The sequence below is a fragment of the Bacillus rossius genome, chromosome 2 (genome assembly GCF_032445375.1).
Source record: "Bacillus rossius redtenbacheri isolate Brsri chromosome 2, Brsri_v3, whole genome shotgun sequence".
Classification (NCBI taxonomy): Eukaryota; Metazoa; Arthropoda; class Insecta; order Phasmatodea; family Bacillidae; genus Bacillus; species Bacillus rossius.
In genome coordinates, this window is record NC_086331.1 from 78789316 (window position 1) to 78812303 (window position 22988).

Here is a 22988-nt window from a genome sequence, read left to right on the forward strand (position 1 = left end):
TTTTTATGTAATTATTCACAAATAAGCCGCTGTACTGGATGTTTGCCTGTTTTGGCCTACTTTTTCAGATTTTTTCTAAATAAGTTTAATTTTGTAAAGTAATTAGTATTATGATTGCTGTTCTTAATTTTCATTAACGTGTTGCATAATAGTTCTAGAACAAGGGACTGTGTCTGGGGTGATGTGTAAAAAGAGAGAGGCATAAGAGGCCTGGAAGTGCGAGTGAGAAAGAAACAGTAACTCTATTGCTATGGGAAATGTAACATATTCTAAGTATATTTCATTATTTTTTTATTTACAGTAATTTGAAGGAACAAATGTAATTTCCAGTTTGCTAGTTCTTTCAATATTGTATTGGTTATCATATTGTTTAGTTATTTTACTAACAGTTTAAGACACATAATATGTATATATTTTTTAAATTTAAATTTTATTTCTTCTATATTTATTCCTTCTCCCCATAAAAACAGTAGCATCTTGTTAGCAGATGATCTGCTTCAGCTAGCACATATTTGAAAAATGCAATGATATACACTTTCTGGTAAGAACAAAGCCACATTACCAAATTAAATAAAAATTAAGTTTCTAGAATGTTACTTTATATCACGTCTAACATTAAAATATTCTCACTTAAATACACACACACACACAGATACTTACGCCGTCCCCATAGCAGCCAATGTTCCATTCGGAATGTTAAGAGATGGATTTCGAAGATCACCACTCATATTAATGCCAGCCATAACACCAGTGACGGTAGGAAAAAAAACTCCAAAAACAGTGAACCAACTCTGTCCATCTTGAAAATCAGCAAAGGTATTATTCCAAATGTTTCCTGACAACCAACCATCAAAACCACTAGCTGTAACAAACAAAAACAAAACAAAACTGATCATAACAGTAATACATAACACATTTAGAATAAAGAGGTTAGGAAACATAACAAGCCAATTTTTTTTCTATAAAATTACACGGTTAGTATAAAACAAAATGTTCTAAGCAACATTGTTCTCTACTCATAAAGATGTTAACAAAACAAAGGTCAACCTAAATAAATACACATGTGCTCCATTTGTTGCCCTGAGAATGTGTAGTCAATTTCTGATATCTATTCACATTACATTTTAAACTGTCTAAAAGGTCACAATTAATATCTAATGAATCTCAACAATAACTGCTGAACCAAAATTGGGTCATTTTCAGAACTTTTAATAAGATTTTAATACAACATTTATAATAACACAAGGTAATTTTATGCATGTACAAAATAAGAAAAATTAAAATGTGCAAATGTAATATGAAATGGATGTACTATTTTTAGTAACATGCAAATTTTTATGTTAGAAAGATCAAACCTTTTCAGAGATAATTTTCAAATGATTGACAGTCTCCAAATATTTACATTAAATGTGCAAATACAAACAGAATGAAGTAGAGCATCATAAATAAATATCCAAGTTAGCAAAAGGCTGGTAGAAATAAAAGTTTCCTGACTTTCAGACTCATATCTGTTTATTTCATAACTTTTTCACGACTTTCGTAATAACTCCTTTAAGTTGGTTTGGTTACTTTTTGTGAATTTGGTTCCACGATAATACAAAATTAAATGTTTTGTGAAAGAGATGTGTAAAACACAGCTCTTGCACTAACTACTATTTTTGTAAGCTTGTAACCCAGGTTACTTGCTCTCTACACTTTCAAAATAAGTTTATTAAATATTTATTATGTTTATATAATCAGAAATAATACTTGGTTAAGTTTTCTGGTATTGCGATGTCAATCAGTGCTTTCTCAGCACAATATCATTTTTTTTTTTTTTTTTTAAATTTTGACCGTATTTAGAGGCCCTGATTTAATATTGTCTCTCCTACTGTACCCTCTCGACTTAAACTTTATCCAGTCGTGTTAGACTATGTCCAAGAGCTTCAGCCCGATGTGCTACAGTCCCATGCAGAGCTAGTTGTCTCATTCCACTTTCTCTCGCTTCATTGCATGAACCAGCGTGTAATTTCTCCCGAACACCATGTCTTTGGCTGACTGCCCAGTTCGGAGCTACAGCAGAGCTCATCACACCTTTTAACGGACGGCGGTAGAGTATCGGCTGGGCTCTGCGATTTTGGTCAGGCGCCCAGTTCCTGTTTTAGTGCTTCTTGAGCACGCCTCATGTGGTGTGTGTGTCTGCGGGGCACAAGGCATGCACACCCCCCCACCCGCTCAGTTTTTGCTGTCTCTCTGAGAACTTGTGGAGAGAACGATGACCTACCCCGTCCTTAGATCCCTACCACCACGCCCATGCATCTCCAGGAGCAGGCTAACCTCTTGCGTGAACTATAAGTCCACTGTAGTACTAAGTTTTGTTTAACTCCTTCTCTTCCCGCTAGGGAGCAGCTTCTTCCAGAGCCCCTTCCTACAGGCTCCACACATAACTGCTGCATCCAGCGTGTTATCTATCGGCACCCGTGCAAACTTTTGGTAGCAGGAGTCATCGGGCAAACTCCCACTGGATCTCGTGTGGAACTGCCACCATCTCTTCTGCGTTCTACCGCTTTTCATTGCGATAGAGAATTTCCAACTGCCATGTGAGATCACTGAACTTCCCCACATTCTGGTCATTAGTACCTACAACTCTGCTCCTTTTGAGCAAATGTTTGTTTCACAGTGGGGTCCCAGTGACAGGTAACAACCACGAGCCCCGCACCGAGTACTGATTTCGAGCTTCACTTTTCAGGAAGCAGTCTCCTTTCTGCCCACTATGTCTTCAGGACCGTCTCTTCTGCCTCCACTTCGCACTCACAGGCAGATAAATTTAAAACCAAAAATGTAAGAAGTTTGTAATACATTGGAAGTTCTACGGACTGTATGCATGGACTTTCTACCATAGTGACAAGAAGAAAATTTATATGATGGAAAAGACTAAAATAAAAGAACACATAAAACATAATTTTATTCTAATTTAAGATACTACCCATAATTGTTATGATTCTCGAATTGCCATTGTTAAACTTAAATTGAATTATTGGTTAAATATAAAAAGTAAAGCTACTAGGTAAGCGAGGTTTGGCTGGCCAACGTACAGCTACTTATAGTTCCATGCTTGTCTAACTACTGTTCTGCATAGATAATGTAAATTTCAAGTTGCCATTACATTACTATAATATCAAGTACTAACAATAACCAAACTAAACATCACTACTGCCTTCTCAAAAAATAAAAATAAAAAGAAAAGAAATATTTAAGCAATGACCAATCAGTAACCAAATTCCAGTGTTGTTATTTTTTAATTTTCCCTAAACCGATCCACCGTTATACCCCACCTTGTTTTTGAGTGTTAACACTAAATTTGAATGCTTGCCTCTGAGGTTCCACCTATGGTTTAATTTTAATTTTATTAACTAACTATTAACCAGTATGTTTCAAAAGCCTTGTTGTATCGTGTGAACTTTTGAGTAAGGAATAAGAAGGTGAAGAACTATTGATTCTTTCTGAGAGGTTTTTGTGCATTTGCAGAATGTTTAGTGATCATAGTTGACATTTATTTAATGATTTTTAATAATTCTGATAGATTGTTTATTTTATTGTGTAAAAGATATTTGAATGTATTTTTACCTAATTTTTTTCTTGGTTGGTTAAGAATTTGTGTATTCATATAATTTTCTTTTATATTTTTTGCTATGGTTTTTGTCTGAGGGTGGGCTGATGTAATAATTTGCCAGACAGGTAAGAATTAGAGAAAAACCTGTGCGCAGGAAAATAGATTACGTGATGGTTCTAGTAGGCGACTTTGCAAAGGATCATGGTCCGTTTTCACGGCCGAAAAATGTTTTGTCATTAGTCGTAATTGTAAGCTGCTCTGTGATTGGTTGTTGGTGGTGTCACGAATGCAGTTTTTGTCCCAGTGAACAAGAAGCCGGAGTCATAGATCGACATGTTAGTCGTTGTGTGTTGTGGGGCCAAAAGGTAGCGGTCGAGCGACAGCCTGAAAAAAAAAGTTAAAAGAGAATGGAGAGCCACTTTTGAGAATTTAAAAACTTGGTTTTATTGGACAGTTCTGTAGTAGTTGGAATAGAAAGCATTTTAAGTAAACGAAGTTGGTTTTGTGATGTTTTGTGTAGAAGCTTTGTAGTCTGAAGATGATGGTGAATGTGGGTTGTAGATTTTTGTGAAGTAGTAATAAAATGCAGTAAAAATTAATTTGTGTACGAGATACTTTATTTTCATCACAAATATTTTAGAGATATGTTTTTACGTAATTGTACAATCTAGAACAATTCTGAGCTAGCTGAAGGTCTGGGTTTTTACAAGCTTTGCTACAATTTCAAGTTAAGAATCCAAATGGTTTTAACTATAGTCATGTAATGGTTTATGAAAAATCAATAAAATTTTTATTAGTAGAAAATCAGTAAGTTTTACTGTAAATAATGTGCGTAGCCATGTTCCACTTTATAAAATAACCAACGAAAACTGTCAAATGTTCTTACACACTAATGATTGCCAGTCTGTAAATTTACAAAATACAGTAATTAGTATGATTTTATGTTAGTGCTACAGACATATAAATTTTAATTTTTTTTTTAAATTTTTGAGAATATGGTTGTGCTTCTTCTTCAATATAGTCTCCCTTTAATTTTAGTTACTTGATTTAAACTGTGAATTATGTGATAAGTTTTTCAAAGGTGGTATGTTAAGAAGTTTTAATGATCTATGTTATTTTAAAAATTCTTAAATTTGATTCGAAAAAAATTTGAAACTCGTGAATCTTTTTGAAATTCGATTTGAATTTGATTCAAACTGAAAAATCACAATTCGCAGATGTCTAGTGAGAAGCATTGGAAAGAAACGACCACGGTGACGGCAGAAGGACGAATCAATCATCCCTTTGGGCTGCATGTAGTTAAAACTCGCTCTAGGAGCCCAGAGGACTAGGAAGTGGGGGAAGTGGGGGAAGTGGCCTCTGTTTGGCTGGAGGTGGTGGTCGAGAGATTGCTCCACCGACCAAAAGAAAAAATAACAAAGGTGGGTGGCAGCCTAACTTAAGGGGCATCAGAGGTAACTTGTGGCACTCCGAAAGCAGCACGCTCCGTCGGGGCACAGGCGAAACAGACTCGGGGTTAGTCCCGCAAGAGGGACTAGAGTAAGCCTGGCCCATATGGAGCCAACAGGTTTGCGCTCTGTCAGGCTAAATGGAAAAGAGAGAGAGGTGTGGTGGCGGCCGCTAGAGGCCTCACTACTCGCCGGACTAAAGTAAACTAGTTGGCATCTTAGCCACAAAATGGCGAAGACGGACCTTTCGCCGACGAGCGAGATGTCCTTGATTTCGGCACACCGAGAGCCAAGATCAAAGCCTGGTCAGTGCTATCGGTGAAGTTCCTGGAAAAAAATGGCGGGGAGGAGGATCTGCTAGCTCGTGAGAAATGTGTTAGGGAGGGCGCCGATACGTATCCGACAGCCCTAGAACTTTAGAATGGGGCATGTCTGAAGCTGCTAACCTAAGCTGAGCTCTGGGAAGAGGGCTACCCTGGGAGGACACTGACAAAAACACTCTTAGTCACGAAGCCTGACACTGTTACTTGTCGCGTTCGTGGCCTGAGGCGGGAAGAAAAATGATGTCTTATACTTGGCTGGCGAAATAACACCAGGCTCTCGGGTGCAGAGCTGGAAAAAAGTAGCACTACTCTAGTTGGAAATATTTGATCAGGATGAACAATGGGCTAACAAAGTTTCTATTAGGGGTCTTTAGGTGAAAAATAAATTTGTGCCAATTATTTCAAATTTGCGGCACACTTGTAAACAATTTTGATATTGAATTAATTTATTTAGAAAAGCCATTTAACTATGTTTTTTACTGGACATCACTTTGTTTGCAAGGTTATTATTTCAGTAAATACATTTTTTTCAGTGTTTTATAGATTTCAAATATGGTTTTTATACCAGTATTTTATGTTTGGATTTATTTGAAAGCTATAAATATGTTTCTGGAACATTGTTTACTGTATTGGTAAAAGGAAGTACAACAGACAGATGTGCGACGTGGCGGCGCCAATCTTTGAAACTTCTTTTTTTGTGCTGAGAGATTCTGGTGCATTCTGTATGTAATTCTTATGATGGGAAAAAGGGCAAAGGTTCTCTCCCACGGGAGACGGTAAAGTTATCATATTGTTGCATTAGCCAATCAGAAATGACTTTGTGATTTTTCATGGTTTATTTTTTGTAGAAAAAGCCTTGTTGCTAGGGTTAAGAAATTTTTATACTGTTGTGTCCTTGTAAGAGCTGTATTGTTATTGGTCGGTGAGGTTACGAACCTGCCACTTCCCTGTATGGTGCATGCAGCTGTGTAGCTTCGTTTTCTTTTGTTGTTGTTCAAGTATTGTGTCAAAAGGACGTGCGGGAGTGGTGGCTCACCAAATAAGCAAATGAGTGAATAGAGGCAGATAATTTCACGTCTGGGTGCTGGGGCCGTGTCGCTGTTAAGTTTTAACCTTGATTTCTTTTCAAGTTTTGGATGTTTGAATTATAAATTAAACCTCAGACATGCGGCGCAAGCCCGGGTTGTACATCGGTCCACCAGGACTTAGTTTCTCATGTTGTTTCGTACCTAGATGGCGAGGTCGCTAGGGACATTATTTCATAAAGGTATAAGACTGTGAGTAGCGATAGGCAGAAGTGAGTGAGGGTTATTGTTCGGAGCTACCTTGTAAAGGTCATGTAAGGTTTTTTTGCCATGAGAAGAATAAAAGGCTGAATTAATTTCAATTATTTTATTTGAGAACCACCATTAATAGTTTTAAGTCATTTAACAGTCACAGACCGAACTTTATGCCAGACTACCAGCAACTTAGGATGAAATAATTCTTCAAGTGATTTTATATATGTGCAATTCAGACCAACTGAGGCTAGCTGGAAGTCTGGATTGTTACGAGATCAACCAAATTAGCATTACACCACTTAGAAACAGAGAAATGTCTCTCTGAAGCAAGTGAGACACATGAAGGTAAGTTATTTTCCTGTATATTTTTAAGGTCAACTGTAAAAAAGAATACACGTAGATTAATTAAGCATGTTAATGAAATCATCTAGAAAAATATTGAATAAAAGAGGCAAAGTGGGACACCAGAGCATGCTACATGTAACATAGATATAGAGTTGTTAATTGAGACACAAAAATTTAATCTTTTAGATAAATTAAAAACCAAGGGAAAAAAAGAGCTAGTAAATTATTGAGTCCTGCCAACTGATTTCTAAGACTTTAAATTTTTGGTTCTACACTTAATTATAAGAACACGATCCTAGAAGGTACTTTTCTGTCCTGGCAAGTTGGTATAAATACTGTCTTACCACCTGCATTAGTTTAATTTTTCTATATTATTTTTATAACTTTGTTTTTTGGTCCTTGGGTTTTCTCCAGTTCCCACTTGGTTTATGCACTGAGCTAATACTGGTGAGGTGGATCGCCCCCGTGACTGCTTTTATTTTTTTTAACACAGTCAGTTTTTAATGTGATGTTTTACAGGACACACGTTTCTTTTCATACCATCATACCATTTTCATATTCATTAATTCCATCTCATCCCTATATTTCTTTCCTAGAACTGTGTCCGAGGTACATTTTGAGCTGCTACGGTTAGTGCTCCAAATGTATCTCCCAAAAATATTTAATCATGCTCTCCACAGAGATAAAATAAACTTGATATTAAATACATTCATTACGAACCAATCAATACATGGTATAATTTCTTTAGCACATAATTTTTAAAAAAATATTTTTTGTGTACTTAAAAGTAACTTCAAATATGTTTTATTCAATTGAGGTTTTATGGCTTGTTAACAATGTAACTATAAACAGTAAATCATGAGACTAGGGATTTTGCAATAAGCACTTGCCTGGAGTGACTATAAGAAAACGTGGAAAACCAAAACTGGGATGGCTATACCAGGATTTCAACCCAGGCCTTCTGGAATGTATGTTCAGTGTCTTACTACTGTACTATCTTGCATCATATCTAAAAATTACACTTAATATTAAATTTTTTAACTAATAATTTGAATGTTTAGTGTTATGTACTGAGTATAGGTTGGTATGCTGTGTTGTTGTTGTTATGTCTAGTTAGTTACGAAATGGCGGGAACTCGTGTAACATGCTGTTGTAGAGCTGTTAAATAAAGTGCTGCTGGGCAACCCAGTGATACAGGATGTTGTTACCAGCGTTCATTGTGGTATCTAACATTGGCGACGAGGGGATACGGATTTTATAAGTCAAGCAATATCGTTGTTAGCATCACGGCCGTGCGGCGTGGCGCATCATAACCTACAATGGCTATGTTCACTTCATTTGGAGAGTTTGTTCCAGGACGAGACACCTGGAAAACATACTCTGAACGTCTGCAATATTACTTTGTGGCGAACAAGGTGACAGATAAGGAAGAAAAGAAGGCAATATTTTTCACTGTTTGTGGCGCCGAATTGTACAACTTGGTGTCGTCACTGCTACTTCCGAAGGCAACAAACGAGGTCGATATAGCGGATATCTTAGTGGCATTGTGTAATCACTTCGAACCGAAGCCAAGTGAAATTGTTGAAACGTACAAGTTTTACAAACGCGATCAGCATGAGGGAGAATCGATAGCTGATTACATGGCTGGATTGCGACGGCTATCAGCTCACTGCAATTTTGTCGATTTGAACAGAATGCTGCGTGATCGTTTAGTGTGTGGTGTGCGTGATAAAACAGTGCAACATGCAATGTTAGCCAAAGATAAGTTAACATTCCAGGCGGCTATTGACATGGCGACTGCGGCAGAAACTGCTAGTCGAAATGTGAGTGATTTACAAGGCGAAGTACGTGAGTTAGCTGAGACTGTAAGTCAAGTAAGCATTTCCAAAAGTCGGGCCGTCCACGAAAGGGCGTTTCTGTTGAACAGGTCAAATCCACCTCAAGAGCAGAAACCCTGTTGGCGTTGTAATGGATTACACAACCCAGAGAGCTGTAAACACCGCAAAACAATGTGTAATTTCTGTGGTAAATTGGGCCATCTGGAAAGGGCATGTATCAACAAAAAGCACAGAACCCATGCCAGAGATATGGGTAAGAATCCAAAGAGAAACCAGGTTAGTGGCAATTACAATGTTGCATTTGAGGGAGACTCATCTGAAGAAGCGTCAGAGTATAGTCTATTCAATTTCCAGTCACAGTCACCTAAAAGCCAGCCGCCAATAAGAATGACAGTACATGCGGATGGAATGAAGCTAGACATGGAGGTTGACACAGGTTCTGGGTTTTCGATTATTAGCAAAGATACCTTTGAGCGGCTCTGGCCAGAGAAACCATCACTACAGGAGGCTAGGTTACTGCTACACACATGGTCCCAAGAAAAGCTGCGAGTGCTAGGGGTGTTGGACGTGTATGTGCAAACCAAGTCTGCAACTGCAAGGTTACCGTTATTAGTGGCTGAAGGGAGAGGTCCCAGCCTCTTAGGGCGTAGCTGGTTGGAACCTCTTGGAATTTCCGTGGAAGGGGTATTTTCACTTCAGCCTGCAGCGGTGACAGACATAGTGAGGCAACATCCTGGAGTGTTTGCTAGCGTGGAATTGGGCCACTATAAAGGACCACCAGTAAATATAGAATTAGATTCTGATGCAACACCAGTGTTCCGGAAATGCCGTTCGGTAGCATTTGCGTTACGTGAAAGTGTGTGTAAGGAAATAGACCGACTGGTGGAGCTGGGTGTGTACGAGCCTGTAACTTATTCCCAGTGGGCTACTCCACTTCATGTTGTGCGTAAGGCAGATGGAACGGTGCGGCTCTGTGGAGATTACAAGTGCACAGTAAACACAATGTGTAAAAAGGATGTTTACCCACTTCCAACTATTAATGAAGCATTTTCTAACTTAGCAGGAGGGAAGGTCTTCACCAAATTGGATTTAGCTGATGCGTACTTACAAGTGTCAGTGGATACCGCAACTGCTGAATTGTTGACTGTGAATACCATGAAAGGGCTTTTCAGGGTGAAGCGGTTGCCATTTGGAATTAATTGTGCACCAGCAGTTTTTCAGAGACTAATGGAAACCTTGTTGATAGGGATACAGGGTGTGGTAGTATTGCTAGACGATATTCTGATTATTGGATCCAGTGAAGAACAGCATTGGCTGAGGGTCCATCAAGTCCTGGAGCGTATTGCGGAAGCCGGGTTGCAACTTAAAAGGTCGAAGTGTGTATTTGCTGTAGCATCAGTCACATTTTTGGGCTACCAAGTGGACAGCACGGGAATACACCCAACAGTAGAGAAGGTGGAAGCTGTCCAGAATGCTCCATCTCCAACGTGCAAGAAGGAGCTACAAGCTTTTTTAGGACTCTTAAACTTCTACGTGAGGTTTTTGCCCAATAAGGCTGATGTGGCAGAACCACTACATCGGTTACTGGACAAAGGGAAACAATGGGTGTGGACAGAAGCCCATGAAGACGCATTCCGTGCATCAAAAAGGCTTCTTCAGTTGGACTCTGTGTTAGTGCATTATGATTCTTTGAAACCAGTGATCTTGACGTGTGATGCATCAGAGTATGGTGTGGGAGCAGTGCTGGCACATGAGGAGGATGATGGCAGTGAGAGACCTATAGCATTTGGCTCACGCTCATTACAGAAGCATGAGAAGAACTACTCACAAATTGATAAAGAGGCGTTAGCGATTATGTTTGGTGTCACAAAGTTCCGACAATATGTAACAGCTAGGGTCTTTACAATTGTGACAGACCACCAGCCACTGTTGAGACTGTTGGATCCTACCAAGCAAACACCAGACATTTTATCCCCAAGACTGCTGCGTTGGAGCTTGTGGCTGTCCATGTTTGACTACAAATTGCTTTACAGACCAGGAACTACCATAGGACACGCAGATGCATTAAGTAGACTGCCACTTAAGGCACCACAGCTGGATATTCCGGTCGTGGGAGATGTGTTAATGTTGGAAGCCCTTCCTGACCCGCCTATTGAGGCCACAAAGATAGCAAGCTTGACGGCAGTGGATCCAGTACTCCGTGTGGTGCAAAGGAACACAAACATCGGTTGGTCAGAAAAGGAGGCAGTGTCAGAAGAGCTCAGACCATACTGGAATCGAAGAACTGAACTGTCGCTCTATAAAGGCTGTGTTCTGTGGGGAAACAGAGTTATAATGCCTACAGTGTTGAGGAAGAAGATGCTGCAAATGTTACATGCAGCCCATGATGGGGTGGTGAAATCCAAAGCAGTTGCACGAAGCTATGTGTGGTGGCCTAAACTGGACATAGACATTGAACATTTCGTAGGCCAATGCCAACAGTGTCAACAGATTCGTGCTAACCCACCAAAGAATAAGGGTGTGTGCTGGGAACCAGAAACAAAACCGTGGTCTAGGGTTCACATTGATTTCTTTGGGCCCTTTCAGGGTAAAGTTTTTCTGTTGGCAGTGGATGCTTACTCACGATGGCCAGAAGTGAGAATTGTGCCATCAAGCTCATCAGCATCAGTAGTTCGGGAGTTGAGGGACATGTTCAGTGTCCACGGGATACCTGAATGCATAGTTTCAGACAATGGGTCTGCCTTCGCGTCCGTGGAAATGAAGACATTTGCACGGAAAAATGGCATTCGGTTGATGAAATCAACACCATTTCATCCATCCAGCAATGGTCAGGCTGAGCGCATGGTTCAAACTATCAAGGCAAAGCTGAAGAAGCTAGGTGATGGTGACTGGCAGACCAGACTGAACAGGATATTGTTCGCACTTCGCACCATGCCAGGTGCTGGCGGTCAGAAGACACCAGCAGAACTCCTGATGGGACGTAGACTGAGAACAGTGCTGGACCAGGTTCGACCGGCTGTGGGTCACAATGGACACAGGATTGTAGCACAATCATCATCAGGCTGTATAGGAAGGCATTTCCAAGTGGATGATACGGTATGGGTAAGGAGCTACAGTGGGAACGAAAAATGGTTACAAGGAACAATCACTGGCCAACAAGGGCAATTCATATATGTCGTGAGGGATAATGTGGGGCAGACCTATAGACGCCATGTAGATCAGATCTGTCGAAGAGATTCGAAGGCGCTACACCAAGGTAGTTTATCTGCCGACCTATCACTAGGAAGGAACCAACAAATATGGCCGGTTCTCAGTCCACACGACGATGACCAGGCGGACATCAGCTGCGAGAGGAGTGATGCTGCGCACCGTTCGCTGAAGGCACCAGGACCACACCTTGGAACGATGGGTGTCAGGCACTCTGTTAGAGATGTAACCACCAGCAACTGGGAACAGCAGACACCGGTAATGGAAGAGTACAGGCCTAGTAAGGATGCAGATGAAGAATTCTCAGGTCCGTTCCGGGGATTCGAAAAGTTCGACACTGCAACATGGCAAGCTGAACAAGACTCACCTTGTACTAAACGTGCATCTAACAGAGTGAAACAGCAACCAGTGAGGTTGAAAGACTATGTGCAGAAGTAACTCAATGGGGCTAGAGTTGTGGATGGTATTGTTACAGTGTAGTGTCTTGTATTATGGTATATAGTATTTGCATATGTCAATGGTAAGTGGGGAAAATCTTGAAGGGAAGAGGTGTTATGTACTGAGTATAGGTTGGTATGCTGTGTTGTTGTTATTATGTCTAGTTAGTTACGAAATGGCGGGAACTCGTGTAACATGCTGTTGTAGAGCTGTTAAATAAAGTGCTGCTGGGCAACCCAGTGATACAGGATGTTGTTACCAGCGTTCATTGTGGTATCTAACATTTAGTTTATAATGTTTTACATCACACGGTTTTGCACAGAGGCTTAGAGCGATGAGACCTCGATGATTACAGCAGGCTTTGAACCACTTGGATACCAACTTAGTGCTCATTAATTTACGTCATGGCGGGGTGTTAAGTTCAAACAGTTTGAAAATGTTTAGTATCCTAAATTGAAGCATTTTGATGAATACATTTTATAATAAACAAACTATATACTTCATCATTCTTATATTTTGAACATCCATTTTGATATAGATGTTCAAATCAAGATACAAATAATAGTGTACATGAGCCTCCACACTATCTTGCTTAATAAAAAGAAACTATAAAGTACATTATAAGTCATGGACATGGTTTAACAGTTCCTGACATAGTAAAGCAAATCTGATGTTAGATCTGATTAGGTGCAATACCTGTGTCTGTATGAACAAAGCTGCCAACAGCAAAGTCAAGTCCTGCCAGCAAAAGAACCAGCAAGAGCACAAACTGCAACTTGATGACCCACTTCACTCCTGCCACATTGATCACGCCCAGAAGAATGACAGCAGCACTGGCAAAGCCCCTTTCTGCCCACTTTGAATCCAGATTGACAAGGTGTGCCATAGACTCACCGAAGCCCAGCACATACAATGCACAGCCAACAGCCTATAAAATTAACACACACAATAAAAATGAGTAATTCACTTGAATTATACAGGTAACATAAACTAGTATACACTAAAAAGGTCCCAAACATAAGTATGCAAATTATAACACGGTTCAGTGTATTGTGTATTTGGGTACACCACACGTAGAATTATGTTCCCTACCAAATAAAAGTGAAAAAGATTCAAGTACAATTTGGGCAATAATTACAGGTGTAGGCCCTCATCTGGTGCCATCATTTGGATGGAGAAAGACCAGGGATAGCCTGTGTGTTTTCACTGCTGCTGGGAGTAGCAAACTTTGAACATAATTAATTTCAATCTGCTTCTTTTGCATTTGGGTCTTTAAGTGTTCAGCAATAACACTTAAAATAAAAACTTAGTTAGCAGGTGATAACTGCTATAACTGTAGTTTGGTTCCGCAAAGAAAGAACACACAAAAGCAATTGCAAGTTGTATATCATGGACGAGTGTATGCCACCTGAGTAAACGGTCGGATCAGGGGCAAAGGTGGTTATCAAAGTACGGGAACCATCATTTTAAAATAACATATTTGCCTACTGGTAAATACTATTCAAATTCTTAGATAACTATACAAAAGTGTCATTTTACAATGAAGCATGCACACACATGTGCACACACACACATGCCCCCTTGTCACACACACATATATATCAGCATTACTTGACACAACAAACTTATACATAATCTATGTCCCCTTGTCATTAGTTCACTCCAAACATAGCCCACAGCATAAATATAATTTTTTGCCAGCCCATAAGCCATTTGTGATAGCTAAAAAACTTATTTTAAACTGTCTTTTTAAATCCCCGCCTTTTGATTTAGCTTCAGTAAACATACACATCATGTCGGGAATTAGTCTTCCAAGAAAATTAAGATCTATTATCTTCAAATTTCTTCCAACAAAAATATTTTCCAACACACCCCCACAGTCTGGCCAAGTGTCTTTGTCTTTTTAGATAGAGACATATCTTTTCCTCTCTCCTGACTGTAAGCACTGCTCCTATTCCCCTCTCCGACACGCATATTCTCCCTCCTCTTTCCCTCCATTGGTTGGATGGCTGGAGTAAGCTAAGCCAGTCATCTGTTCCCTTGCACTGTACAATGTGTGAGGCCTAGACCTACCTACTGAGGGATGAGTTTATATTGTCGCGCACCTAACTTTGGTCATGTAATGCTACAGTAAATTTTAGGTAGTTTCTTCATGTTTGTTCATAGCGAACGTAAGTTGTGTCACCATGGCACTGACATGTGGGTTATGCTGAGTCAAAGAAACTGTTATGTTGCACTAAAATTATTGGAACATGCTTCTGAGCCACATTGTTTGAAGAATCCAGCGTACAGCGCTGCCTTTTTTCGAGACAGCTGATGCTGTGTTCTGTGCTTCACAGATCTCGCAGCTGGCTGATCGAATGGTAGGTGTTGCAACCTAAGGTTGGGTCGAGTGGGAGCATGGTGTAGCTGTGCTGTGTTGCATAAGAAAATGTAATTATTTTCCAAAGATGATTGTGCTTCCCAAGTCGGTGTGTAAGTAAGTAAAGGTTTGTTAGATTTAAATTCAGTCTAAGTCGGGAGAGAGCCCCTGGCTTACCGGCCCCTCCAACTGCAAGGCTGTTCTGTGACGTATGGTTCTAATGCATGATGAGAAATTGGATGACTATAAATAATAAAAAAATGAGCTTAATTGGGCGGAGGCTAACTTATTACATTTTGAGAAAGTTAAAGACTTATTTAATGTACTAGTTAATGTGTTTCAGTGTAAGATTGTGACTTTGTAATCTAATTAAGAAGGTATTTTGTGTCTCCAAAAAGTAGAGGAACCAATGGACATCTTGGTTTCATGGAATACTCATCCCTGAGTCAGCGATCAGAGGGATATAGAAATATGATTTGTTCGTAGAGGTAAAGTGGTGTAGGACTGCATAAGTGATAGCAAATACCTACAGTTCATAAGAAAACCATGGTAGTTAAGTTATATTTTCCATTCATCTACTTTTAGATGAAATGAACATACCTGTCTCATTGAATACAGATAAAAAAAAAAAAAGGTTCGGGAATCGGCACAAAAATCCCTTTTTTTTTTACGATGGGACATTTTCTGCATGTGTTATCATCCCATCTGAGTGGGCTAGCTTAGGAATGGTTAAGGGAGGGGGAGGGAGATGGGCACATAATTACAGTTATTTTCAAATATGTACAAACAATTGCTTTTGTGTGTTATGGAAAAGTGGAGGGGGCAGATAGTATCTATTCACTGGCACTTTTAAGGGTACCTAGTTAGAAAGATTTTTCCCTGACAACTGTTCTTTACCAGAAGTCTACTATACATTTGCATACATTATATATAAAATGTAAATGCATAACTATGTCATACTTGGATTGATAATTGAATGAGTGGTTTGTAAATAGCCTGTCACTCCTGGGATTAGGTTCAGAATTCATCAGGTGGCAATTCTCAAAAGAGTAATGTGAACAATCCACAACTCATTCCTATTATTTCTCAGGCTGGTCCGGAACAACAAGTCAGTCACTTGAGATTAGCAATCAGCTTCACTGAGTACCAGTGCCAGCCTTCTTTGCCACATACATTGGGTTGCAACATAATTTTACGGGAAAAAAATTTGAATAATTTTGGATTTAAAATGAAACATTTTACTACATTATTTATATTATAACTTATTAGCAGTGGCAGATCGAGAAAAACATCCAAAGGATACAAAGCTAAGCATGTCTATAACAAAACCTTTCATTTTTACTATGCAATAAATAATTCATAAATATGTTTTCACTCTTCTAAAGATACATAATTTTAGCACAATACACATTCTCTGATGAAAGAAACTTTTAAAAAATATATTTATAGAATTAAGATAAAACACTGCAGATAACCCTTATACAGCCATTTAATTTGCAACAAAAATAAAATTAATTCTTTTTCATGTAAAATTATTTCATGTTTAATTCCACCTCACTTTTACTGTAAATTACAGTTACGTTAAGTAAAAATGGGGGGAAAAATGTGTATGATTAAAAAAATAAATAAAATGCACACCGTGAAACACTGCAACACTGAATAAAAGGTTGCCATTGCATGGCATGTGAATTTCAGAATTAAAAACGTTTTTGGGCACGACTAGGTGCACCTGCCATCAGGCAAGCTGACACTGAACCATCTGAAATGCGCATGCACATAATCCACAACCATGTGATGCAGATTTAAATGAAGGAATAAGTTATCAAAGCAGCTAAATTGAAATATATATATATTTTTTTAAATTTTTATAACTTATGGAATGATAAAATTTTTAACTGGATGGCATGTGACCCTGGTACCATTGGCAAGAGATATTATATACTTAATAGTAGTCCCAGTTAAAGTTTGGAAGCATGACACAAGAACACATTTCATAAACACCTGTTATAATGATAGTAATTAATAAATGTGAATAATTAATCAGTTATTATCATCCACAATTAATCTGTACTGATTTATAACTTAGTTTAATGCAATGAAACTAAAGTAGTAACAATGAAAACTGTCTCTATATATTTTTCTATGAAAAATAGGTTATTTTAGCATAAATTAAATTATAGCAAATAGAATAACATACAATTCAAAGACAGAACACACTTGGTAAGTAAATTGTGTTGGCTATGAGAAAGTGTAGCATTCAAAACTCAATCTAGATTGTACCTCAAATATGGCGAAAAGTAATGAAGTGTACCATATAATATAGGTATGTTCAGGCAAGCCTTAAACTAGCAATTGAATAAAAAAACAATTTCTTTAAATAACTGCAGTTTTCAAATTTTAAGCTTATGAAAATTAAATATAGACTATGTTTACACAAATACAATTTTCCTCTTTGGCTTTAAAGTTTAAACAATATACATATTTAAAATTAAAAATAAAGGTTTTTTTAAATTAATTATATGAATGGATTACTTATCAAAGTTGTTATTAAATCAATGCCCAAGACAAATTTTTGCTAAAACACAAATTCAAGCAACTTCAGAGATGTTGAACTGCAATGTTTGCTCACAAACTTTGAGTGATAAACTATGTCACTGAGAAAAAAATTTCCTTGGAGCCAAACATGGCTATTCCATTTATGACCTTAAAATACAGTATCCCAAAATTCCATAAATTCATTAAGTAAAATTGAATGGAATTTTTTATACCATAATATCATATTGGAGGAAAAGCTTACACTGAATGTTTTTCGTGGTAGGTCTTAGAAGATTTTCATGCAAAATTCAACAAAGCACCCCGAAAGAAAGTGACAGATTTTTCTTGAAACAATAATTTATCCTAAAAATAAATATTACAGTTCGCATATGTTCTAAATGCCCAAAGAAACGGATCACAAGAAGCCAGCGAATTCTCATCTCCATGTAGTTTCCAATAATGACATCTGTGCACAAATTTTTGGCAGAATTGGGAGTGCTGGAATTCAGTTTACAAAAGAATTTGCAGAAGGATCTGTAACTGCATTTCCTACACAACAACATTAGATCATGATGAAATTAAGCGATCATGTAAGAATTTGCTGCAAATGTTTGTCACGCTACAGATTGAAGATTTTAAATAATGAATGTGACAATTAGGACAAGAGCAATTACCGAAATATTATGTTCTAGAGTAAAGAAAATCCACACTTTCAAAATACTTGAAAACACATCACTTCATGTTATGGTGTAGGCAGCAGTTGTTCCCATATGGTAAGACCATATTTCTTTAATGGACCAGCACAACAGCACAGTTACCTTGTCATGTTTCATGAGTGGTTCATTCTACAACTCCCTACCCATAGTATCGATAATCACTTTTTCCAGCAGGATTGTGCAACCCTTAATTTTGCTCCTTCTGTTCAAGCCTACCTGGATAAGATTTCCAGGAGGGTGAATTGGAAAAGGTTCTGAAGTAGCACGTGCACCACACCTGGTAGCCCAAAACTTGCGGCATGTGAAAAACAATCTGGGGTGTTGTAAAAAACAGTCAGCCAGAAAAGGTATGGAAACATCGACCAACTGAAGAACACAGATTGCGCTGCATCCTGCATTACACAAAATATGTCATGAAGGATGAACCACAGGACCTCGTGTTTCATATTCTGTGCAAACAACATTATGGTGCCCATACCAAAATTAACATGTCCAAGATGCTGCCATTTAAACTTTCAGTTTTTTTAGTGTTTGCCACTAACACAAAAACTATAAACTATTATTAATTGTTAAACTATTATTATTAGTTGTTGTTCCATACTGTATTGTGTAAAATTAGTACATACACAATTTTTACAAAGGGGTAGGATACTTGTACAAGCCAAATAATTCATGATAGAGAGAGTTACGTAAATATTCTGCCAGTATCTCACTAAACATACCTTGCCCCTTAGGTGTCAATTAAATTAGAACCAATAAATTCCTAATGGAAATTTTCCGTAGCCTCATTAGTTGATACAGCACTGATTCCAAATCAAAAACTAGAGTAAAAAGATATTGGTTGTTTGTAAAGTTGGTTTACGGACAATAGTTTAACGTGACGTCATAAAAAAACAATGATGAAATGATTGCATACTTTTATGAATAAAATTGAATCATTTTGATTGAATTATCACTATTTTTTATGAATACAAAGAAGGAATGAAATGAAATCTACAATTTAATTGATAAATTTACTTTTATTTGCACTCATTAATTCAAATATGTTTATTACTTTAACGAAGAGATTATTTTAACTATAACTTTTATACATGTTTGCTATTTAACTTCTTCCAATATGTGTTATTCTGTTAAGGATAGGACGATGATAGGAAAAGTAGGAAGCGAATGGGAGTGTTTCAAGTTTAATGTGCCTCGAAAAAGTCAAATTGATGGTTGTTCCAATCAAGTGGAAGAGAGATAGATGCTGTGCAAGAGTACAATGAGCGTAATGGAACAATGAGCGTAACGGGACAATGAGTCATCCTTTATTGTGCGTGCAGCCAGCGTTCATAGATTTATTAGACGTTGTCACGTCAAAAATCATTCCTAAGCTATTTTAAACTTTGCAAAATTGTTTCAGAAGCTATTATGTAAATTTACTTACGAAAATTAAGGAAAACAGGTCTTTGACTTCCTTCAGTTGTAAGTCCTAGTAAAACCAGAGACATCAATTATGTGCCCCAGCCCATACCAGCTGAATCCCAGGATTTGGTCCATATATATTGTAGTCAGCTTGACAGTCTGATTTCTGGCCTCAACAGAGGATGATGCCAGCACATGAAGTGATGTATCTAATTAGGCTGTGTTAGTTTGACCAGGTCGAGCATGAATAATAAGTGATCATCTGTGGACATTGTTTGCTACAAGAACAGCTCCAACTCTCTCAGCAGTTAAAAAAAATTTTAGTTTAAAACATTTATGGCTGCCCTAGATGTGTTATATATGTAGTTGTGAAAAACCATTTCATGTTTTGTCACATCAAATTAAAAAAAAGTTCACAATGTTACAATATTTACACTTTTTGCTTATTGTGTTCTCATTATTCTACCATTATACTAGTTTTCTTCAAATATTTGTTATGTGAGACATTTTTATGATGGTTAAGTTAATTTTAAGAGCTCAATATTTAAAAAAAAATTAAAATTATTTCTGATCCTAAGGTTGGCTGTAAGATAAACATTTCTTAACATGAAGTTATACACATATTTATGTTTTTGGCATAATTTTATTATTTAAATATTTATATCATAGAACTTAATATGTATTGATTGAAGTTTGGTTTTTCACTAAAGATTAACTGTAAAACTTTTATTTTCATTTCAGCTTCAATTCACAGTACAGTAGAGCACCCCTCAACCGTAATTTCCACAAACGGAACTCCCGATATCCGAAACTAATTTTCCAAAAAAAATTGAAATATTACAAAACATCTCCAAAACATTTCCGCACTGGAACGAGGTGTTTTTGCTTTTGCCTGACTGTACATGTCTTGTAGGCGCGCGCGCGAACGTCTGTCAGAGAGCTAATTATAGCCAGTCTTTCCCGCGCATTGCATAAATACACCGCTGGTTTTCGCGTCGGACGTGAATTACTATAAAGATGTTTATGCTATAAGTAGTTTTATTGTTTCACTATGTCAAGTAAACAGAAAATTCCGGCAGGTCCGAGAGTATGTACATCGACTCCCACTACACACACTGACACACGTGATAGCGGGTAACATTTACTTCCAACGTGTGATGCTTTCAGTTTGTAGACAATAATTTAGTGTACAAATATGTATTATGTACATATTTATTTATACGTTAATATGTGGTTAAACAGTCTACATTTACCTGTATTTCTCTATCTCTGTATTTTTAAACGAGATGCTTGAAGTGTTATTCTTGTGTATTTGAAATGTAAACTGTGCGTGACAGTGACTATACACTCTCCAGGAAGTGTGAATCACTAGCACGTCAACACAGAAGTAACACAACACTGCAGCTGTAGTCCTACTACCTCCCCCGAACCCTCTTCATCATCCTCTTCGCTCACGCACGCACCCACCCACAGAGATAAGAAACACGTGCCTGCCAGCTTGCTTGAATGAAGGTCATTCAACCGGCCCGGAGGCCGGCCCTACCGCAACTCCCCTTACCCGGAATTTTCCCATAACCGGAATAGACCTCTCCCCAATGATTCCGGTTGAGGGGTGCTCTACTGTATTATAAAAGATAGTGAATTAGTACAATCTACAACCTTCTTACAGAAAATGATTCAAACTAGAGAAAAACAGATGTCTGGGGAAAATAAAGAGTGTAGCATTGATGCCACAATGAAAATTTGTAAATACCAAGCCAGTTGGTGCAGTGGTAAAACATTGGACACATATTCAGGAAAACCCAAGTAATTGTAATTTAAATAGGAATGCAAATCAGTACAGTTCAGTTTATGCCATATGAACCCAAGACAGAGACTTGAGCTCAACCTGTCTATTCTCTTAAGTCATCTGTCTATAAAGATTACTTTGGTTCAGATTTAAGTGAGTTTTGGTTCAAATATAAAATTGCTAATACTTCACCTTATTGTAATAAATGTCTTTTGTTTTATGGTATCCTCTTACTTATTTTAAGTTTTTTTTGTTATTTTTGTACTTACCACTGCTTTTTTAAAACATTGTAATAAAGGGGCTACTTCAATCCAGGTAGCATTTTTATTTCACCTCGGAGACAAAATCACAATGATGATTTGTAAACTTATAAAGGTAATATGAAAATTAGTATTAATTTTTTAAATAACACAAGCAGATAAACATTTAGAGCCTATTATGTATATTGAAAAACATTCTCTACACCTACCTGTCCAAAAACATACAGCAATCCAAGAGAACCTCCAAACTTTGAGCCCAGAACGTGGGACACAAGAAAATAAACGCCACCACTTTCCATGCGACACCTTTCACAAATGCCAACTGCAGACAGGACGGAGACTAGAACCACTGAAACTGAAAACATAAACAAATCTAGTCTGTAACTTGCAACAATCCAAACCTCACTGACTAGCTTAGGCCTGAACTGCACATACATAAAACACTTGAATTAGTTGGGTTAGAATATACTGTTCAAATTTCATAAACACGTTACTCTAAATGATTCAAGATGAAAATAAAGTCTCTAGAGAACAATGACTAATTTTTACTACTTTTTATTACCTCTGACCGGATATTCAAACAAGCAGAATGGCCACCATTTTCCAATCACAACACTGTTTCATGTTATACACCAAACAATGCAAAAAAAATGTGTTTATTCAAGAAAACAATTCAAATTGCAAATGGTACCCTAATGTCCAATGAAGAGGTTTTATTATTGCTATTAAATCCCATGGTTTCACATGAACTCACAGACTAAAAATATATTTTACAAGTCTCACTGCAGGCTTAGCACAGGAATCAAGAATTCTAAATAAAAAGTCCAAATATTAAAAAAAAAAAAATAAAAAAAAAAAAAACATCGTCCGAACCACAGCAGTGAAATTTGCTTTTCAACTAAATAATTATATTATTTTTCGTGCCATCGCTCGACCATCACATTTCATTACAATGACCATTAAATGACTGACGACTGACTTGAATACCCCCACAACTAATCATACACAAGTTTAAGACAATGTTTCAAAAATCAGCCAATCAAAGTACAACTTAAAAAAAATGAAATAAGCGTGCATACATATAACCAGGGGCTTTCCCTTCTCTGTCTCTTTCCATTTGTGTTGATAAATTTGTCTTTGAGTTCCCACACTAGGCTAACCACTGTTTCTGTCTGTCTCTCTTGCACTTCAGGGCATCATTTGCCTCTCTCTTTCTCACTATAACAATGATGTAATTTACCTTCAAATTGAATCACTATGCTTCAGACAAAGGTAATAGCAAAATGAATTCCGATAAATATATGACTACACCTGAAAAATTAACCAACCAGGCAAATAGGCAATAATAATGTTTACGATTTTAAAAGTTAAAACAAGTAAATTAACAGACCTATTTAAAAACATGAACTAATTAAAAATAAGAGCAAAACAACAAATTGCTAACATAAGAC

The 22988-nt window shown here is 37.6% G+C and overlaps 1 protein-coding gene across 5 annotated transcripts in view; it reads right to left on the reverse strand.

Annotated features, from left to right (window-relative positions):
- The window catches only part of LOC134529393 (solute carrier family 12 member 8), a 110413-nt gene that overhangs the window by 57137 nt on the left and 30288 nt on the right, over nt 1-22988 (reverse strand). For all 5 annotated transcript variants that reach the window (XM_063363413.1, XM_063363409.1, XM_063363410.1 and 2 more), the window contains exons 4-6: nt 21747-21892; nt 13168-13399; nt 661-862 (exon numbers count right to left, since the gene is read on the reverse strand). In XM_063363413.1, the coding sequence (XP_063219483.1) occupies nt 661-862; nt 13168-13399; nt 21747-21892 (580 nt within the window). The remainder of the gene's footprint in view (nt 1-660; nt 863-13167; nt 13400-21746; nt 21893-22988) is intronic.